We start from the raw sequence: 15,668 nt of genomic DNA on the forward strand, positions 1-15,668 counted from the left end.
CACTCCCGGTGGGCACAGCTCGGCAGCTACGAACATATGAATACCATAAACATCACAAAATAAGCCTGAGAGAAATTCACCCCACCTCACAAGTCTGTAGTTGTGCTCTGGGATGCTTCTCATTCCTTTCTGCTGGATTTTACAGGAAGCAGTTTTCTACCCACATCATGTCCAGTGTGGCAAAAAAATAAAAAATAAAAAAAGGTGAAGCGAAGTAGAGCCAGCTGAGCTGCAGCGATATTGAGAAAGACTAAAATAATCTGTTCCAAGTTCCAGGGACCTCAGCATTTGCTACTGAGCATCTCTGTAGACAGAGTCATGCAAACACAAACACTGGATAAATACTACATGGATTTCAATCATATTTTTGAATAATACTTATTGAAGGTCATGTGAAACCAGCAATTGAATAAACAGCAACCATAAGCCCCAATGATACTTTTAGTGCTTGAGATTAATAAATATCACGTGAAGCAGAAGTCCTGAAATCCAAACCTCGACGCCAATGTCCTGCAGATTCGGGTCTGCTTCAAAACACACCCAATTCACATAATGAGGTCATTAGCATGACTCTGGCTAACCTGACTGCATACTGAGGAGCAGCTCGTTTGATTCAGGTGTGCTGGACCAGGGACACATGTAAACGTAGCAGGACACTGGCCCTTGAGGTCTGGATTTGTGGACCTCTGATGTAGACTTATTGTTGTCACACATAAAAAAAAAAATCTTAAAATGATTTAACAAAAATTCACAATGGCAATAAATGTACAACGATTGGCCATCCCTATTAGATGGTCAGGCAATCCTTTTATATGAAAAGTACGGTAACCTCATCCTGTTGCATCAGAAAACTGTGTATTCCAGACTCTTGATCCCAACACACACATCTTATAGAGAAAGGAGTGGAAAGTGACACGTGTCTTTCTAAGACATGATTTTCATTGCTCCATATTTAAACCTTTTCTACCTATTTATCACAAGATAGCAAAGAAGAGCAACATCATCTTAACGCAAGAAGACGCCACACTTAATGTAGCCGTGTGTTAATGTTTGTTCGACAATCATAACCAATTTCCTCCGGGACAAGACGCTGACCACTTGGGTGTCCCATCTGAGCATCAATCCATGGAAAGGAACAGTCAGTCCTGGCAACAGCTATCTATGGACACACTCCTGGAAAATTGATCCTTCAAAGAAGGGCTTGTGAATCCCATCTCTGACAAAAGAATAGACGGCATTAGTGGGATTAGGAAGCATCAGAGTAAGGCGGAGGGCTGTGGGGGTATTAGTGGTGCTCTTCACGACTCCACCCAGGCTGGATCAGAATCCGTCTTCAGAGCACACCAGAGATGAGCGTCTGTCACAAAACGCTCTGGCCTTGGCTAGAGAAACAACTGCCGGGCCAGAGCTGATACAACGTCTGGGCCACTGGAAACAGTCCAGTGTGGAGTTACACAGGAATGTAGGAACTGCGGTTTTGGCAGCTGGGCGCTGATAAATATTGTGAAACAAGGAAAAGTATGCATGTTTTTCAGACCATATGCTGAAGAGATGTGGCTTCATTGCCGCTGGCAATCCTCATTCCATACATGCTATATCCATCTTCAGTCTGACACGCTGCTTCTCCTCGCTGTATGGAAGACTGAGTACATAATACAGAAGCTTAACCAGAAAAAAAGAACAGTGCTTAAATCTTAAAGGCGACTTTTCCACCTCATGGAACAAGGAAATGTGTTCCAATTCATGTGGTCCGTCAAGTCAGGTTTGCTACACTCAATCCAGAAACACCTAAGGGCCGGCACCTCCCAAGCCTCAGGAGAAGCTGACCATACCTCTGGAACAGTGACCTCAATAAACTCCAGCTCGGGTTCATTTGCTGAAAGAAAAGCACTCGGAGGAAAAGGAAATATGTAGCAAATAAAAAAATCTGAGCATATAGGCCTGGTGGAAAACACCACAAAGAAAACGACTATGCGCATAAATCAATTTTTGTATTTATCTTCTTTCCAAAAATCCATTTCAACCTGTACAGTGCCAGCACCAAGAATAAGGATAAATGAGCACAGAATGGCCTAGTCACTACAGTCTGTCCTGCTGTATTTTGACAGCGGGCTCCCAGGAGTGTTTTGGTGGGCATATGACTGAATGTGAACAATACAGCGAGAGAGAGAGAGGGAAGCCTAGCTTTACAGGAAGCTCTTCTTTTTGTCCTACATCCCTGTCCAGCTTTCCCACAGGGAGCCAATGGTGTGGGATTAACAGTACAGCACATAATTTTTTTTTGCTGAATTGCTGAGTTAATGTTCCCCATGCTGCCAACCCCACCCCACCTCACTGCCCTCTTTACCTGACCCAATCCTCCGCCCTCCCACCGCCCTACCGCTTCATGCCCGGAGAGAGTGGCCCAGGGGGCCGGCTCCGCGTCCACAATCCCGTTCCACTTGGCATGCCGGGCCGTAAATACTGTGCAGCATCAGGAACAGCAGGTGCTATCACTCCCCATCATTAATTATCCCGGCTGCATCCCTCTAGGGTCCCTCACTCCTGAAATCCAAATCTCTATCACCTGCACCATCTTACTCCCTGAGCCTCAAACACTTCTCCATTTTCCCTTACTAGAAGTCCAACCATCTCAAATTCTATCAGTCTCTCCAGCTTTACAGCAATCCCATTTCTTCTCTGCAATATCCACCTAACTAACTCCCCATTTCCCGCAGACCTACAATCTAGCACCCCATTAATTTGTTACCCGACACATCTCACTCTTTGGACACAACTCTCTTAGCTTCCCGTTGGTTTTTCCTCCCTCCCTCAGGGGACAGCTTTGCCAGCATTCTCCTTTCCTCAGATGTGTTTCCTCCAGCAACACGCTTCACAGTCAGCTCTCTCTTCCTGTTGTTAATGCATGCCAAAACCTGTTGTGCTGCTGCTTGCAATAAGACATCACAGGGACTGATGGAGCACCGGAGGTAATGATAACCCTCCCCCCCTCATAATAAAAAAAGAAAAAGAAATCAAAGAGAAGCAGCATTAAAAAAAATCCCTAAGGTAATATGCCAATGAATGCTCTCAGAGATATAAGTATGCAACCACTGATGGTAAAACATTCCCAGAAAGTCTGGCTGGAGAAACCTGAGTTGTCCATCCTGTTTCTCTCAGGTGAGAAGATGCTATGTCAACTGTGTGTACCCAACAAAAACATCTGGCATGACCACAAAAAAAGCAAACTTTCTTTTGAGTGGCTTGCATGGAACCCCAAAGTGAAGACAGAGTCTGAATTTGTAATACGAGATATTGCTCCGTGCATAAATGGCTTTTTAGCAATTTGCCTCATCATAGCATTGAGGTAAGGATTTGAAAACACGGTAAACCTCAATTTTAAGATTTCAAACAGCAGAGAAAAAGCAGCTTGCAATGATTTCCACTGACAAAATGAAAACACACGAAGCCAGAAATTTAACTTTAGTCAGGACAGCTTCGGGAACACAGACGAGGTATTTTCTACTGCAACTAAATACATACTTATGTGTCCTAATAACATATACAATGCTTTGAAAAAGTATACAAACCCCTTCCAATAATTTACATTTTATGTTGTTACAACCACAAGCTTCACAGTATTTCATTAAGATATTATCCAACAGTCCAATTTAAAGTACTTATCATTGAAGTGGACAAAAAAAGAATGCAAGGTTTTAAATGTTTTTTGTAAAAAACAAAACAAAAAAAAGAAAAAAAACATTAAAAGTGTGACATGCATTTGTATTTGATGAGACATGCAAGGAGATCAATAATCTGAGAATCAACTCAGAGGCTCAAAATTACAGTCTTATGTTGTGGAAAGTTAAGACATCAATCCTGAACATGCCATCTCTACAGGGGAAAATGGTGATGGTATCATGCATTGGAAGAGGGGCTCTTACAGCCAGAGTTATGATTCTCACGGTCTGGTGTCCTCCGTCTTTTAGACGTACCTGATTTCATTGGTTAAATTAGCTCCTTAGCATGGTACTAAGTTCTACAGAAGACTGCAAACAACTCATTTAACGTGCGGGGAGCCATGGAAGCATCTGAAACAACCAGAACGCCAGTTCTAGAGGACTGACTTTGGACATCACTGGTTTGGATGAAAGCATATTTAAGCCTTAGAATGCCCTAAATGCACAGCCGTAAGTCCAGTTTGACTGAGCTTGCATTACATTTGCAAGGAAAGATGGTTAAAGATGTGAACAGCGAATGGAAAAATAATCAAAGATCTGGACCTGTAATAGTAAAGAGAAGTGGTTCAACAAGACACTGAGTTATCAGGAGAATAGAGGAGTAGATAAAAATGCATAGCACACTTACAGATTTTGATTAGCAAAAAATGTTGTAAACTAGACATCCTTTTTGTTCCCATCAACAATTACACATTAGTTTTAGCTGGTTCATCATAAATCCCAGTGAAATTCATGGACATTTGTCCATTTGTCCATGTGCAAGGGGCTTGAATGCTTTTGCAAAGCAATGCACACCTCTTAAACAGAACCGTTTAAGTGAGTTGTACAAAGCTCAAAAACAGGAACACTGAGCATAATCTCTCCCTAACCTCTGTCTATGGCAGCAGCACGCAGCCACCCCAAGGCTGTGTGCTACAGTTTTACCCCAAGAAACTGCCTTTCTTGGTAATCTCAGCTGCTTAGAATTTATTGAAAAGTCGGTAAATCATACACTTTAATTCTTGTTCCACTTCCAGAACAGACAAGGCCTCTGCCAGCAGCATTAGGAGAATTGCTCTCATCTGTTTGACGTTCGACAATTGGAATTTTGACTCATTTGTGTAATCCATTATGAGGAGGTGGACTGGACACTCAGGCTGAATCAATGTGATTCTCCAACACCTCCTATCGATTCAGACCAGTCTACAAGTGCAGTATGGAGACATATTAAAGAGCTAATAAAGAAGAAGTAACAATAGGAAAAAGAAAAAAAATCAAAGATCTTTTGTGAATTGTTATTTTGTGCATTTTGTACCTGGAGCCCAGGGCTTTAAAAGAATGGCTTATTTAGAATCTGGAGCACAATGGGTATTTTTCTTTTTATTTCAGGCTTGAGGAAAATTTTTCTATTCAGCGTCCATGGCTATGAACAAGATATCAGGACTAAGCGACACGGTCAGATGTACACAAATATGCATGCAAACACAATTTGCACGACAAAATATGTCAAATATTGATTGTTGCCTGGCCATATTTTTGCATTTGTGCTTATACATATACCAGCACTGGGTTGCAGTGCACAGCAGGCCTCATTTTCCTCAGATAAGGTCAATGTTTATGATGCAGCAATAAGAAAATGACTGGAGAAGAAGGAAATCTATCGGAGTTCCATCATAAAAAAAACCACATTGCTTACCACAAATAACCACAAAGGTCCATCTCACATTTGACAAAGAAATCTTAATAACCCCAAATACTTTGGGGAAAACAGTTTGTGAACTGACAAAAGTTTAACTTTTTGGAAGGGATTCATCCTGTTGCATCTAGATGCACACTAGCCAACAAAGAGTTTCACAAAAAAGAGCATCGCTAATTCAAACACAGTGACAGTAGAGTGATGATCTGGAGCAACGGGGCTTCAAGATCTGGATAAATTGCAATAATTGGCTCCCTCTACTTAAGGAAAATATCCAGCCAGCAGTTGGTTGAATTAAACTGAAGAACCTTTGAGTTAAGCAGCAAGAGAATGATCTGAAGCAAATTAGCAGATCTGACCTCTCAACGACTCAAGTGGTCTAGTCAAAGTCCAGAATTAAATCTGACTGAGAAACTGAAGAGTGACCTACAACAGTGACCTATAATAGTTCACTCTTGCCTGAAAACCCTTTTACTTCACTAAACTCCAACCAACTTGGTTTGGGTTGTGTTTCTCACCTTAATTAAATAAAATTGTTATTTGAAATCCTCATATGAATCTGTTTTTTTATACTTACACCGGGTATATTTGTTTGGCACTAGACGACAGCCACCAATTTGTGCATTCTGATAAGCTCTATTCAGTAAAGTTGATCAGAAATGCTCCGTGGATAAAACACTGTGTTACTTTCAAGATATTTTCAAGTTGAGCACACTGCAGCGAGGCTTAAAAGAAAAAAACCAGCTCCTGCAGCGAGGAAAGGCATTTAGCCCTCAAAGGGGGGTCTCATGGATGACTCTGGAAGAGCACAGCTGGAGAAATTATTAAGACACGCTCACAGTTATACTTTCTCTGTTGATAATGTGGCATGGAGAAGCTCGGTTTCTAATAACTGACTTTTATCTCGTCTCTTTAGGATCCGATTATGTGCGTTAATAACGCTTGATGTTGAACACGCAATGTAAAGAGATTATTTTCGGGGAAACAGCGGCGTACTGTAGCTCAAAAGTGACTGCTCTGTTTCTGTAATAAGTTAATTGTGGTCTATTTTTGTTGCCCCACGCTTTAAAAAAGTCAGACCATCACCATCATGCTACTGTTAAGCAGTAAAAGAGAAAAGAAACACTGGGCCACAAAGAAAGAGTCCTGCCAGTGTTTATACTTGGTGCTTAACGCAGAGCTTGGTAACAAGAGGAGTTACAATAATACATAAACGGGCTGACAAATGAACAAAAGGAGTTACTCATGCATGTATTTTTTTTCCCTCTCTTATGACCAGTTTAGTGCTTCCTTCCTTTTAAGCTGAGGACTATTCCTTGTCAGGCAGGTGCCCCCTAGTGGTAGAAAGGCAGAACATAAGCATTTTTGTGCTGCTATTTTTTTTTTTTTCCCTTTTACAGACCCCAGATGATTTTCAGATATTTTCCATGCTGTAATACTCTAGGGCTTTTAAAAAAATCGAGAAACAGAAGACAGCAAAAACAAGAACACTTGAAAGGGGAGGGGGGGGGGGAGCCAAACCATAGGTAACAGTGAGGCCAAGGCACGCAATAATAATAATAAGCTGTCGAGGAATTAAAATAAAGAGTGGGTGTCAGCTCGTTGTAAAACTTTTAGGTGTGAAAACGGTGGGACTTCTTCAGCTTATTTGTCTTTGTTGCTAAAGTTATTCTTCAATTTGGACATTGGTTTCCACGGTGTAGGCTGTATGCCAACAGTGCCACAAGCTCCCTTCCAAACGCATTAATCACTGATGGCTTGATTAGTACAGATTAGACTGGCTCTCGGGTGATAAACAGAGGTGCAGGACAGACAAAACATTTGCGTACAGGTCAGAGTGTAAAGGGCGAACACGTTCAATAAAACGGGATCATCAATTTCAAACCACATGTTATGGGCAATTAATTTTAGGTATCAAATTAGGTGAAGAGGGGGAAAAAAAGCATTTAACTCCTGTGGCAACACTAATTAGCTTTTTTTTTTTAATGTTAAAGTGAAACTTATTCTATAAACTGCTTTCCATACGGTGAGGAGGAGTTTAGAGCAGCAGCGCTCTGGTTTCTGCTCTGATCCTTGTCTTTCCAACTTGTGATTAACCTGAGGAAGATTATCTACGACCAGAACTAGAAACGGCATCACTCACCTTCTTCCGGGGCTGCCATTTCATCATATTTGTAAACCAAAATGGAACAGCATTAAGATATCAGGCTGTGTGAGAACGGAATGTAGGCTCAGAGAAATCCAGAGCGCAAGTCATGCTGCCGCTTCACTTCCCTCGATTTTGCAGCAAATTTTTCCCAAGAAGTGGTGCATGATGGTGTGCGATCGAGTCTCAGCTTTGCGGCAGTTTTCTCTCTCTTTTTTCCCCCTTCTTCTTTTTCTTCTTCTTTTTTTTATCTCAGGTTGGGCGACAGCACAGTCAACGCAAATCACACCTCGGGTTACATCCACACTTGAGGAAATGTAAATCACAGACCCGGTTAGAGTAGACTGGTGATATTTAGGTGAAAGGTTCCTACGCGTAAATCCAAAGTGGAGCGGCGCGTTAAACCCACTCCCCTCCTCAGCCGCGCTCGGGTTCGGCGCCCCCTAGAACCGATCCAGACGGTGTGTAGAGAGTGATTATTCTTCAACTTTTCAAAACGAGGTTGTTCCTTCAAACTAGGCTGCACAGTCAGTCCTACGCCGCTCGCATAAAGTGGAATCTTCCTGCCCGATCCAAGGAAAACGATGGGAAGACGACACGCGTGCGTAAAATGCAGAAATATTCATCACAGTGATCAAATTCCGTTCCCCCGCCGGCTGTAGATGCACACTTTTGGAAGTAGAAGTGGAGGAAGAGTTAAAACTGAGCCCGGTGGAGACAGGCGGTGAGATTCACGGGAAGGAGATTGTACAGCCTCACACACGAGAAGAAGAAAAAGAAGGAAAAAAAATCCCTGGAATTTCTGTGAGGCTGTACTGGAAGGAAACCCTGATTCCTGCAACAGTAACAAATTGGAACTACAGCTATTTGGTGACTTCCTCCCCTGCGCTCCTCCAGCCTCGCAGTTTACAGACTTTGAGCAGAGGAGCCGAGCTGTGGAGATGGAAGGAAGCAGGGTCATAGCGCCGACGGCATCCCAAGTTGCCAAAAAGTGCGCCTTACGTTTACGCAATGTGCTGATGGAGCCGCCCAGGCTGGAGACTGGCTGTGGATTACAGCAGACTGACAAAGAAATGGTGTGTAGATGCGTATAATGTAAAAAAAACCTTCAGCTTAAAACTTGGTTTAGTCCAGTTGGAATTTGTTCTATGTGCTTTTAAATTAACACCTTGTGTGACATTAAAGCCACAAGGCACGTTGGACCGAGGTTTACTAATACTCGTCATGGGGATATAAATCAACGTTGAGTATCCTCTGCGTAAAAGTATACTTAAAAGTATCAACATCTTTAAGACCAAGGAGATGTTTGCTGACTTTTCTAAAATAATAATAATAATAATAATAATAATAATAATAATAATAATAATAATAATAATAATAATAATAATAAATTAGTGTCTTTCAAATTGCAGAAAACATGAACCGCTCTGAGAAGAAAGCTGATTTCTGGCTCTGGAAACCATGTAGCAACTCGTAATTTTGCAAAAGAGTTAACAAAAGGGCATCAAAATTATAGACCAAGATCTTCCAAACATGACAAATGCAACACGTCTTCCAAAGAAATGACTTAAATATAGCAAAAGGCCCATCTCGCTCTGCCAATATTTTTTTTATTTCCATCAGGCACAAAGGTTTAAAAAGCATTAGGTTCAGATCAAATCCATTCCTAAGTGGTACATATCCTCAGTGGGAGCCCTGAACGCTCATAAACCCTCATTATCTGCTTTCTTTAGCAAGCTTGATCTTATTCAGGGTCTTTATTGATGCATATTTTATCTGTTTATTCATTTATGTAATTGGTTACTTTTTTTAAGAACACTTTTTATGTTTGTGTATTAATTGTCTTGTCCCTTTTGAGCTCCATGTCAAGCTAAATTGCAGGTGATACTTATCACATTTACCAATAATTGAATTATTGTGTCCACTGGCAAATTTTTTGGCCTAATATTTGGCTATATTTGATATTAGTCTTGATACAGAGGTCATATACAAATATCAAAGTTCACAAATGTAAAGGTTGAAAGCAGGTTGCATTTCACTACCTTTATGTTCATCTGTTTTACATAGTCTGCCCACTCGTGTCCAAATTTTAACCCGAGTCAAACTGCAACCGTCAGAGAAAATTAATCTGGTTTGGATGTTCAACCCAGAACCCACCATGGCTGAAGGTGATTATAAACTGGAAAATGCTCAAACCCCAGTGTCACAGCATGAAACAAACTGAGCAGAACTTTCTTTGCAAAGTGATCTTGAGTGTTGTGAAAGACACTTGTATGTAAAATGTATTACTGTTAAAAATGAAGACAAACTTGTGCAGCTCTGGCCAACAAAGAAACATAAAGGTACAGCTGAGTTACTGTGGATTAGAGAAAATCCAAAACAATCCGAAGTTCTGCACTAATCTTATTTTAAACACCACTTGAGATTTTCAAGTGATGCTTAAAATAAGAATCTCAAGTTAAGAGGTCGATGGTTAGTGTATGTACAGTAAGCTGCTCTCTTTTTACCACAATAGTCGACCGAAAAATCCCTAGTAATGGTTGAACATTCATTCTGCTTTATCCATAATTTTATATTAGAAATATCAACAATATTTCTGCTGTTTTTTCTACAGTCCACCTTATTGCAAGTACTTCATTGGATTTTGCCTTCATAAGTCATTTATAGTATCTTCCTTCTATCAAGGTGAACATGATAAGAGTATTGTTGTTGCTGCTAATAGCTTTGAGTTTCTGTTTCATGTGGAGGTTCATGAGTTGGACTATCACAGTCAAAAAACAAGCAGACAAATATAGGAGTGAAATCTGCTCTTGATGCTGCAATGCCCATTTCCAGTTTAAGTAACTTAAAATATATACACAGGGCAGCTCTCCCATGCTGCACTGCAACACTGCCATGGTCTCCATCAATAGAAGCTACTGCCCTTGGTTACTTTTTGTGAAAACTGATTGAATTCATGCACAAAAAGCACAACTCACACAAGAGGGAGAACCTTGGATGCTGAAGACACGCATAAAAAAAAACAACATGCAGAGGTTTTTTTTCTCCCGTTTCTTTCTTCTGAGAGCTGCTGTCACACTCAGTTTACAGTGCAATATTTTACCGTACACTGCCATCAGATGCAAAACGTTGCCAGGGAATTTTATTAGACATTGTTTGGCTGGAGAGAGAAAAGCTCTGACACGCTTAAAAAGAAACTTTTTTTTTTTTTTTTTTTTTTTGCGGGCTGAACAGAATTGAAAACAGAGCACAAGGTTGATCTGGAAAGAGCCTGTTGGCCAAGATCGATACCACAGTTACAGAGTGAAAATAGTTTTCATTAGTTTTTACGTCAAGTGGTCGTGACCTCAGTTACTGGAAATAAATAGCTGCGTTGCATACAGCGCCCTGAAAAGGTATTCATAACCCATCACTTTGACACATTGCAACCACAAACTTAAACGTATTTTCTTTGAATATTTTCAAGGGTAATGAAAATAAACCGATGCAAAGCCATAAAGTGAAATACAGAGTGAGAAAGGGTTTTCAATTTTTATTTTTACAAGTAATAATATACACTCAACCCTCAAGATCACTTTTTAAAGGCACGCATAAAGTATTAAATCAAACCTTACGCTAGTATCCCTAAATCAAATTAAGTGCACCTCCAGCTTTCAGAACCCGATTCATAAATTGTCAGAGAGAATTTATGAATCACTGACATAAATTGGTAGAAGGCACCTTCACAATGGTTCTGCGAAGGCCTCGTTAGAGAACATGGTGAACAAAAGCATCATGGAGACCAAAAAATGTACAGGTCGTTGTGAAGAACTTTAACCTGGCAAAAAATGAAAATGTAGTCTATTTCATAAAGCACTGTTCAGCGTGTTATTTAGACAAGGACAGAGTATGACACAGCTGTACGCCGTTCAATACATGGTCATCCAGCTGAGCTTACTGAGAACATGAATAAAAGAAGAAACCTGAAGGTGCGTGGGAATTCTGGAAAAGCTGCGAAGATCCACAGTGAGGATCTGCTTAGAGAACAACCATTCAGCTCTAACTCTGCAAATCTGGTATCTATGAAAAGGCGGGAACAGGAAACCTATTGTTTAAAGAAAAGTCATAGGCAGCATTCCACCATGAGTCAGGTGTGCTGGAGCAGGGCCATAATATAAACATGCAAGAGAAAGTACCAAGTTCATGGAGTACAGATGTAGAAACATGCGGTAGAATTGTTGCAAAATGCTACGTCTGGTTTAAAACTAGCACCGGCTGCACATATCCCTAAGCACAACATCCAATGTAAAGCTTGATCAGATCTGCATCATGATGCGAGCTGACGTTCACAGACGCTCTCTACCTGATCTCATGGCACTTGAGATATTCTGCGAAGAAGAAAGGGGAAAAATTTTCAATCTCTAGATGCGCAAAACTGGTCGACGTGTAAACCGAAATACCCGCAGTCTCAATTGCACTGCTAAATGTTTTTTTTTTTGTTTTTTTTCAAAGCAAAACATCTACACAGATTGCAGTTATCTTTTTCTAAAAAACAAAAATGAAAACATGTATGGGTTATTTTGTGTTAGTCTATCACAATAAAAAAAAATCATTTAAAAATATTTACAGTAATAATATGACAAAAGGTGGGAAAGTTTAGGATAATTTCAGGAAACAGAACGTTTCTATTCATAAGGACTTATACTTTATGAAAGTGAATTAGGGAAATGGTCGATACAGAAGCTTCAACAATGGGCTTGTGATTTAAATTGGTTTAGGTAATGGACTCTGTGGAGCTGTGGGCTGGTCAATAAGCTTGACTCTCTCAGGGGTCAGCGTGGTCCCACAGTGCGTCTTGGGGTCAGGCGGATGACAAAAAATGAGTGGGAGGAGGGGGCAGGATGCCATATGGCCTTATGGACAAACTCCTGCTGTGCACAGAGTGTCCACTTGGTGATCCACATGGATGAACAGGAACAAATGTTTGACAACACCTATGCACACACAGCTGACACAGTGCTTAAAGCGCACAGAGGGAGGGGAGGGGCAGGGTTAATGTTACAGTAGCTTCACAGCTTTTTATTCTCTTAAAATGCTATTTTATCTAAAAGTTAATGTAAAAAAATAAAAAATAAGAAAGGGCTCTCACGACACGCTAAGCACCTCACTACAATTTTCTTTTAACCACACACTGCTTACGTCTAAAATAGGTTTACACAAGAAGTTGCTTCGTAGAAGGCGCTTAGAGGACCAATCACAGGCCACTTCAGCGTCGCCGTTAAGCAACAGCCTCTCTTCGTAGCAAAGCCTGTCATCTGGCATCTCCATACAGCAGCGGGCTCCCTGTGCGTGCCTCTGCTTTCCCAATCACAGCCGCACAGGAAATCAGACTCCAGCCTTCAGAGGGAAACAAAAAACGGCCTCTTTCATTTCCCACAAGTTGGAGCCGTTCGAGAGTTTGTGCTTCCTTTTCTTGTTCGTGCCAATCACGCCCTCAAAAATGTCTCCTCCGAAGGTTCTGATCGGAGCCTGATGAGTGAGCCGCTCTTTGAAGACGGCTCTGCTGTGCGCCGAGCAGCTGCAATATTACAAAAGCCGGAGCCGTGTAAGGCCCGTCGCCACCTAATGCTTCTTCCACCTGCAGAGCATGTCCTTGTTTGGGAGCTTGCATAAATCCAGCACAGCACAGCTGACCAAAAGGATAAACGTCAAGGAAAACTGTATGCAACGACAGAGGATGTTCGTGAGGGGGGGGAAAAAAATAAATAAATAAATACTCAACGCTTTTAAAAACCTGACTGAAGAGCAGCTCACTCTAGTTGCTCTCGTGAATGTTGGAAGCATAATTAATTACTACACAGGCCCTCGCTTTCGAAGTCATGACACTGGGGTGTCTTTGTGTGCTATCTGTCCTCTGTTAGAATAAACAATGGTCTTTTAATTACAAGCACTGGAGTTTCAAGGCAATAAATTTCACAGCAGAAACATCTACACCCGTGTCCTCACTTAAAACTGGATAGATACATTCACACAGTAAAACGCTCCAAAGCACAGTTAAAGACTTGACATCCTATGAAGATTTGAATGCCATTTTGTTTAGCAAAGATTAGGGAGTCAGGAGAAATGCTTTCTGAAAGCAGCAGCATGGAGACCTAGCAAACCAGCACCCAGCCAAGGGTAAACTGTCTGTAGCTGATCACTCTGGGCACTGACTATAGTGGGACAAAAATCTCTTTCAAAGAACAGAGTTCTGGCACCAGCATACCTTTATCACTCAACAACTGTGCCGCTGCAGTACTTTTGAGATTGTGTGAAACATTTGTGTGTCTGCTCTGCAGTTTCACATTGGGTCACCATCCAAATGCCAGAGCTTTTGGGTTTTAGAGAAATGTTTTTAAAAATTAGCTATCTGCTATGAAAACAAATGGAATACCAGATTTATTCATCCAGTGGGCCTCCACCTGTTTTTGTGGATTTTTCTGTGGAGTGTAGCAAAAAATTTGATTGTGTGTGAATTTGTTATTTTACAGCATGTCTAAAATGTTCAAATGGGATTGGTACTTGACATGTTACTGACTGATATTTGCAAAGCAGTCGATCCAGGAGCACCATTCATTTCCTTGGCGCTGATTAACTTTACCCCAAAGAGCAGAGCTAAGGAAGACCATTGATGTTAGCGCCTGCTTTATTGCAAAGATTGTTTCCACTGTTTGTATTAATGCATATTATGGCATATCAGGTGTTTGAACTATTAAATGAGGTACACAGGCGTTTTTATAGGATGCCTGGGACACTGTATTTCACATTTTTATGGGGTTGCATTAGGAAGGGTGTCAAGCGCAAAACTCCTGCCAAGTCTGTGTGCACGCAGCTGTGCAGTGCGGGTGGAGCCGCAAACAGGACAACAATAACATGACTGTAAAACTTCATATTTGTTCTTTAACACGTATGGCAAAAAAAGAACAAAAAAAATCACAGAAGGCCACGAGTAATAAATTAGTATGCTTTAAACACTAATAAACATTTTGTCAGGCGAAACATTTATAACACAGGAATGTAATTTAGAATATTTGATAGATTACATCCATAAAAAGACATGGCAGTTGGATGAATCTGTTTTGAGGCGCTTAACAACACCGTAACAATAAAAGTGTTAAACAGCAATGACACCCACCACTCTGTTTCTGTACATCACTGAAAACAAATAACCCTCATCAGCATTCATTCATTCACCTCTTTTAACAAAGCTGTTTTGGTGGATGATGTTGTGTCAGAATTTAGCCTGCTGTGGAATATGTGAGATGGACGACTATTTGTGTGTGTGTGCGTGTGTGTGTGAGTGCATGTACGGTTGTGTCTTAGCAGGAGCTTGGTGTTGATTAAGTGTCTGGAGCCTGAGGGGGGATAATGAGAGCCTCTAATTAATGAGCCTGTGCATATCTCAGAGTCACAGAGTCCTATCTGCAGAGAACAAACACGCACACACACAAACCTCAGCGCACCGCTGGGATCGTTCCCTGCCCTCCACATTATTTTCTCCTGGGAAACCCAGCTGGGAGTGTGTCACTCTGGCTGCTGTCCCTGATGAGTGCCCTCTAATAGGGATGGATGGGGGTTACGGGGCCACACTATGAGAAGGTCACATGCGCTGGCCACCCAACGTGCCCTGAGCAAAGGTTGATGTTAGAGGCTCGGAAAAACTATTCAAAACGGTATTTGTTTTCTGGGTTTTGTCCACGGGGAGCAGAATAATTCATCTTAAGAGTCGACTAATGTCAGGGCAGAGTGAAGGCAAAACACCCACTCAAACTGAACTGAGCTGTTCAGATGAGATTCCTGCCCGTTAAACAAACATATCCAAACTGTGGGATGAATTTGGACTGAATGGCAGAAGCTGTTTGTGTAAAGAATATATGCTTTTAACACCTTCACAGCGCTCTCTGTTTGGCCCCCCCCCATTGATCAGCGGAGTGCATGCTCAGCAATATGAGCAGCAACCTCTCATTTCATGTCGCATCACATTCAAGATCACAAACTGGGAAGAAATCACGTTACAGCAGGGACACAGATCGAGCAAAGCTAAACATTTGCTCACCAGAGCACAAAACCTGGCAGTGGTCCTTGTGCTCAAGCCCAAAATATATATATA

At 41.3% G+C, this 15,668-nt stretch overlaps 1 protein-coding gene across 3 annotated transcripts in view; it reads right to left on the minus strand.

Annotated features, from left to right (window-relative positions):
• LOC103470552 (tetratricopeptide repeat protein 28) overlaps positions 1-15,668 on the minus strand; it is a 229,247-nt gene that overhangs the window by 147,730 nt on the left and 65,849 nt on the right. The window contains exon 1 of one of the 3 annotated variants that reach the window (XM_008419087.2): positions 7,538-8,605. The exons of the other annotated variants lie outside the window; for them this stretch is intronic. Coding sequence (XP_008417309.1) covers positions 7,538-7,564 — 27 coding nt within the window. The 5' untranslated portion in view covers positions 7,565-8,605. Of the gene's footprint in view, positions 1-7,537; positions 8,606-15,668 lie in introns of those variants that run through there. 3 annotated transcript variants of the gene reach the window in all.

This window comes from Poecilia reticulata, linkage group LG9 (genome assembly GCF_000633615.1).
Source record: "Poecilia reticulata strain Guanapo linkage group LG9, Guppy_female_1.0+MT, whole genome shotgun sequence".
Lineage (NCBI taxonomy): Eukaryota > Metazoa > Chordata > Actinopteri > Cyprinodontiformes > Poeciliidae > Poecilia > Poecilia reticulata.